General features: G+C 43.2%; 2 protein-coding genes across 2 annotated transcripts in view; both read right to left on the bottom strand.

Moving 5' to 3' along the window:
- LOC103365726 (putative ferric-chelate reductase 1) overlaps positions 1–1,609 on the bottom strand; it is a 12,467-nt gene extending 10,858 nt beyond the window's left edge. The window contains exon 1 of the mRNA XM_008293250.1: positions 1,408–1,609. The gene's annotated coding sequence lies outside the window, so the exon portion shown is untranslated. The remainder of the gene's footprint in view (positions 1–1,407) is intronic.
- A 2,122-nt stretch (positions 1,610–3,731) lies between these two features.
- xcr1a.1 (chemokine (C motif) receptor 1a, duplicate 1) lies at positions 3,732–5,530 on the bottom strand. The gene is made up of 2 exons (XM_008293226.1): positions 5,488–5,530; positions 3,732–5,391 (listed from the first exon to the last, which is right to left on the bottom strand). Exon 2 carries the CDS (start codon positions 5,372–5,374, stop codon positions 4,331–4,333), a length of 1,044 nt encoding a protein of 347 aa, XP_008291448.1. The 5' UTR covers positions 5,375–5,391; positions 5,488–5,530; the 3' UTR covers positions 3,732–4,330.
- Positions 5,531–6,547: the final 1,017 nt, after the last annotated feature.

Here is a 6,547-nt window from a genome sequence, read left to right as displayed (position 1 = left end):
AGTGGTTGGTACTGCAGTGGTTGGTACTGCAGTGGTTGGTACTGCAGTGGTTGGTACTGGAGTGGTTGTGGGTAAACGGAAAGTCGAAGTCACATTCTCCCAGAAATCTGTGAAAGACTGAACAAACGTGGCTCTGAAACATATGAAACATAGAAGACATCCACGTAAATCCTTTGGCTTCTGCATTCACATCAAAAAAAGCAACACATTCACAGCAGGTCAGGTTTGTTCTTGCATTTGGGCGTCAGTCAAAGTATACAAACACTGTAACAGTCACCTGAAGATGACATCTTGATCTATTTCTGGTGCGGTCCAGTTCACTCGGACCAAATCCTTCTCTCGATTGTTGCGTTGGCTAACAGCTGAGTCCTGAGAAGAGCGACAAAAGTCGAGCAAACATCACGGCCATGACAAAGTGACTGTATTGATTCTGTGAGGACGACGCTGGATGATGACTTACTGCTAAACCGCTGCACGTCAGGAGTCGGGTATTGTCAGAATCAAGCAGGAGGAATTTTCCAACCCGTGAGCCGCTGCCTGCGTCTCGAGCCTCCAACATAAATCCTCGAAATCTTGTGGATGTGCTACTGAGGACAACTGGAGAATAGTTTGAGGATTCGACAGAGCGAAGGTTTGGGAACAAAAAATGAAGAAAAATGCTAATGTTCATGTGAACAGACACGATGTGACCAACAAGCCTCCAGAAAAAGTCTCTGTACCTGTAATGGGATCTCCAGATCTGCTGTTCTGTTCATGTTCCACCATAAAGGGGGGTGCAGTGGTCTTAGCGAGGAAAGGGCTCCCATCAGGCTGCAGATGCTGAGGTGATAGTGAATCACATGACTGTGGGAAGTTACCATTTGAAAAGCCGTGCACCTTTGTGATGATGTCGAGGCCGATTAAAATCCACAACCTCATCTGTAAAACAAGTATGATGCTGACAGCTAGAGATGCACTGTGGAGGTATCTGTTCACTTTCCTACAGCAAGTGTTCTCATGCATTTTAAAGTAACTTTGACTGTCCTTGGAGGCTTTCAATGACAGCAATTAAGCTAAAAGTGTTCGTTTTGAGGGTGTCTGAAGGTGTTATTGAATAATTATGTACAATCCCAGAATTTCTGAGCACTGCAGGACAAATTTGCACAATGTTCAGTCACTGTGCATTCAAGTAGCTTTTCAACCTTGTGGATATTTTTTGATTTAAAATGCAGCTTTACAGAACCTGTACACTCTTTCAATCACTTTGAAAATGAGCACTGTGGGATTTAATGTAGAAAATAGGAATCCTTTACATACTATTAGGACTGTAAAACTAAACAGCAAACATTTTTAGAGATCTTTCAAACTGCCTTGAGACCTCGGTGGCAAACACTAAATACAGAGCAACAAAAATGGTTGCACTCTTACCTCAAAACACAGTGTTTGTGTGCTGCTGCCTATATCCTGAGACGGTACGTTTAAATACCAACTACAGCCTGAGACCTGAGAGAAATCACTCCTTTCTCCAAGTCCCTTTCAAAAAATGAAATCTAATGAACGTGTTGAAAGAAAGGAATTCTCCTCACACGGCTGCTAGGTATGCAGTGTGTGAGAGCAATACTACAGGACAGCTGACTGATTCAGGAAGCAAACAGCAGAACCCGCCCACCTGCACAAGTACCGGCAGAACACAGTTCCCCTGAAGTGCTGACATGACGCATGTTTTTATAGTTTGCTGGTTCCTAAAAACATGTGGAAGTTGCTCAAAGGAAATGTGACCTTTGATTGTCTGTGAAGTGTGTCTGCATTTGCATCAAGGAGCAAGATTTACAGTTATATTACAAATTTTACTCACTTTTAGCAAAGTTATTGAAGTTATGTGAGCCACACAGAGCCCAGGAGTCCACAGTCCATATGGCATCGTGTTGTTGGACAGTAATCGGTCACTGTGTCAGACAAGTGTGTCTCGAGGAAATCACTAGTATTGCTGTCATTTAGAAGTAAGATAAAAAATTAAAGGAGTTCATGTTGATATGAGCCCACACCCATCCTGATAACAATACAGAACAATGTCGGCGGTAGAAAATCAGTTCCTCAGACTGAACAATCTAAATCAATCCATAATGACACAGAGAGAAAAAACCAAACAGAAACCTTCTGCTTGTTCTCTTGAAGGTTAATGTAAAATATATGCATGTGATCTCAGAATACTTTTACACTGCACCGTGTTTAAGTGTTTAGCAGCGTTTTGCACTGTACAGTACGTCAAGGCATTGCTTTTTTATTTATTATGTGGGTAAACACTCAAGGACGAGTCGAGCAGCAATGCAGGATAAGACAAGACGAGACGAGATAACCTTTACTGATCCCAGACAGGAAGTTTACAGGTTACAGTAGCTACATGCAGGTGAGGAAGACGTAAATACAAAAGTACACTCAGGCTAAAAACAAAGGTGTAATGAAGACAACGATGAACTGGCATGTGTATGTACAGATCAGACGTGATGAAACGTATAATTGACGGTATCAGTGTGCTCTGATGTTCTTGGACCTCAGGATGGGAATCGTCAAATGTGTGTGTATATTATTGATCACAGGAGGGCAGTACAGCCTCTATGTTCAGACTGTGTCCAGATCTACGTTCAGTCTGAATGTTGGAATGTAGTTTGTGCCACCTGAAGATGGTTCATTGCCTACAAGACAGCACACAAAGGAAAATAGAAAGAGTGAGTACTTCTTGTCATTTTTATGTGAGTTTAGGTAGGTATGTGTATGTTTAAATCATACAGAAATCAGGTTTTACACACAGAAAAAGACGTCATATGAAGATGTAGTTTGTTTCTTTGTCATGCATCAGAGACTGTCAGGTCAGGCACCGGTATCGGCTCTAGGGATCAGTCCAAGTCCAATAACACAGAGTGTAAGATAATTGTTAGAATAATTCTGTTATGATCCAAAGATCTTTGTGAAAAGTCTGAGAATGCTGTAAATGTCCATTGCCTCTACTTCACCTTGTGAGTGTGAGATCAGGACCAGACGTCCTTAGCGGGTGGTCAGAACACCATGAGAACTGGGCCTACACACACACACATTTGCAGGAGGTTGTCTCCTGTTTTCTGTTCACTGTATATAAGAACCAAGGCTTCATGCCTTTAGCCAGTCACTTGTTCAGACTCTGGGAATTGATCTGGAGCAGTTAGGACTCCACTGAAGAATGTTCCTGACAGTAATTTACACACTAAACTGTATTGCAGCGCTATTAGTTCATGGTTTACTGGCACAGAGGTTGTAAGTTGAAGAAGTCTGAACACACACACACTGATTTTAGATTTTTTGTTGAGTCGAGCTGACATTTGTTTTTTATGGCGACTGTTCGTGGGCTTGGATCGAGGCAGCAGATGGGAACAGACCGTCCTCCCTTTTGTGCTGTGATGCTGAAACTGTTATTTTGCTGTAGTGTGTGAAATCTTTACACCATTATATGCTCAGCTAATTAGATATAATGGTTTTCTCTGAAGAAGCAATGCTGATGATGCTGTTAGTGAATTATTCACAGGAACCTGTTCACATGTGCTGAAGCATGTAGATATCTAGAGCTCTGCTTGACCTCAGGCTCATGCGGTGCTGTCAGAACAGAACCAACAGCTCTGAAGCGTCAGAACAAATATGCTGGTAGCTGAAAATACACATGGACATTGATATAGTGACATCTCAATCACTGAATACAGGCTCATAATGAAAAAGGTAGCAGAGCCAGTGGTATTTGTTTTTATTCCACAACAGAAAATGCAAGTTTTTCCACTGGATTAAATTTTCTTACATGTTTCAAATGATTCTCCATCAAATTTAATTGAGAAAACTAAGAATTTAAAAGGTGAAATCTTAAGCAGACATATCAGCATACAGGATCGGTCAACATTACAAGAAAGGTATTGCTAAAAAGTCAGCTGCATCATTCTAATGTATGTAAGGCAACGTGTAGCTGCTCTACACAGTAAAACATTGTATGACATTTGCAGAAGACATCAGTGCAGTAGTAAAGAAATAAGAGAAAATCAACGAAAAATTCACCAAAAACAAAAGTGCTTTGCTTCCACTGTGGCTATATTTACATGATCTTCTTCCAGTATATAAATCAATAAAAGAATTCACGTCATACATCTCACCTAGGAGATATGACAGATTTACCACAAGCACATAGAAATGAACAGCAGAAGTCAGGTTGTAAAAACGAGCGCAGCTTGCAATAGCTTCATTTTTAAATGGACTGTAACAAATGCAAGCTGGACTTGCGTTTTAAATCCACAATGCTACAGAACACGCAGGAAAATAATACAGTTGAACCGAGCAGCTAGTACATTGATCCCTGTGAGACAAAGTTTTGCAGTCTGACCTGCTGCTCCTCGACTGGACTTGGACTCGACTGGGCCCCGAACAGTTGACGCAGCATCACCTTCAAATGGCTCCTGAACTTCACGCCAACAAATGCATAAAAGACCGGGTTCAGGCAGCAGTGAGAGAAAGCAATGAGCCGGCACACGTGGAACGCGTAGTCAAGCTTGATACTTGCTTCGCACTCGTTGAACGGTGGAATCAATCTCTCGTCCAGAACCTTCAGAAAGATGACCACATTGTACGGCACCCAGCCTGCGAAGAACACAGCCACGATGCAGAACACCAGCTTGACTGCTCGGTTCTTGGTGTGAGATTTTGCTCCTGTGATCCTCTTCAGTATTCTGATGTAGCAGAAAGCCATCACCACAAAAGCCAACAAGAAGAAGGCATTCTGTTGGGCGGTGCTGATGGTTCTCCACTGTTTAGAACTGTACCCACAGCCAGTGGAGTGTTTATCCTTGTGGTGGACAGTGAAGAGGGAGCTGTAGAGCAGGGAGGGCATTGCTGCCCCAATGCTGATCGTCCACATTAGGAAAGACACAAAAACCCCGGTGCTGCGTTTCTGTGTGCGCAGGTCAGACAGAGGGTGGACCACGGCCACGTACCTGTGGATGGTCATGATGGTGAGGAAGAGGATGCTGCTGTAGAACCCGGTAAAAAACACAAAAGTTACAATTTTGCAGAATGCCTCCGGAAGCAACCATCCCCAGATGTGGTAAAAGGCCCAGAAGGGGAGCCCGGTGGTGAAGACGATGTCCGAGATGGCCAGGTTGAGGATGAAAATGTTGGTTAGAGATTTGAGGTTTTCATACAACCCCAGGATCACGAGGACGAGGATGTTTCCCGTCAGGCTCAGTGTGATCACAATGGAAAAGAAGAGTGGGACGACGATGGATCCAAATTTGACCATTTCGCCCTTTTCACAGATTTCATCTTCAGTGAGATTATTAATATCATCATAATCATAATCATCCACAGTGTTGTTGAAAGAGTCATTCATGGCTGCTCAACTGGAACCTAGAAAAGGAATGCAGGGTTAGTGTGTGAGTTCACTGACAAATGATCTAATTTTGTGCGAACAGGATTGGGAAAAAAAAAGAAAGCGTGACCTACCTCCTCCTCAGTGGGACTGCTGATAAGGCTGCTGGAACTGGCTCGTACTTAAAAGGAAGCGCTCAGGCTGATGTAGGACACTGTTTTGGTTCCTAATTCTGTTTTATCGCCACACGTCACATCTGGATGGATAGCTATGTAGGTAGGTGTGGCAACAGAATGAGGAATGCAAACATTTCCTGTCCTATATAAAGTATACACACACACACACACACACACATATATATATATATAGACACATACATACATACATATATACATATATATATATAAAAATAAAAAAACAGTAAAGCACGTTAGAATTTCTTCATTAAGATGTCAGATTATAGTTATTTACTTGCATTGCTGAACAGAAAAATTAGCTTTAGTAGTTGAATGTTTGATTAAGCCCTGTGATAGGCTGGTTACCTGTCCAGGTGAACCTGCCTTCACCCTGAGTCAGCTGGGATAGGCTCCACCCCCCACGGCCCTAGTGAGGATTAAGGTGTAGATGATGGATGGATGTTTGATTAATTTCTGACTTCTCAGAGAAGCCGGCTCAAATTTGGGTATAAAAAGGTGAATTCAGTTTGAAACTCCTCATTCCTGCTCCAAATGGTAACACGTGGAGAGCTGAGTGTGCACTGAAGCGCTCCACGATGCTGGATGGTGTCGGACACTAACAGGGACGGACAGAACGTGTTCTCACAGTGGGCTCAGGTACCATCTGGAGTCAATGGCTGAGGCTGGTTCTGACCAAATGCACCAAGGAAGAGGCAGCAAATGAAAGTTAAGTGAAGCAGACGTCAGACAGCTCAAGATCTGAAGGACTAGAGACAGAAGGAGGACCACTGCTGATGTTCAGGCAGAGATGAATGCTTCTAGACCAGAGTCTGAGAAAGTCTCCAGATAAGCAGACGGCTGATGGAACAAGGCTTAGAGGGAAGGAGAGCTGCTGAGAAGCCTTCACTGAGGCCTGCAAACATCGAGCAGAGCCTCAGGTTTGCCAGGGAGCACAAACACTGGACTGTTGGTGACTGGAAGAAGGTCCTCTGCATGGCTGAGTCCAGGTTTGAACTCT

The sequence above is a fragment of the Stegastes partitus genome, unplaced genomic scaffold (genome assembly GCF_000690725.1).
Source record: "Stegastes partitus isolate 25-593 unplaced genomic scaffold, Stegastes_partitus-1.0.2 Scaffold866, whole genome shotgun sequence".
Classification (NCBI taxonomy): domain Eukaryota; kingdom Metazoa; phylum Chordata; class Actinopteri; family Pomacentridae; genus Stegastes; species Stegastes partitus.
This window is presented reverse-complemented; position numbering and strand designations above follow the sequence as displayed.

What these genes read in the sequence shown, in the direction of transcription:
- xcr1a.1 (XM_008293226.1), bottom strand. Translation starts at nt 5,374, where the DNA reads ATGAATGACTCTTTCAACAACACTGTGGATGATTATGATTATGATGAT.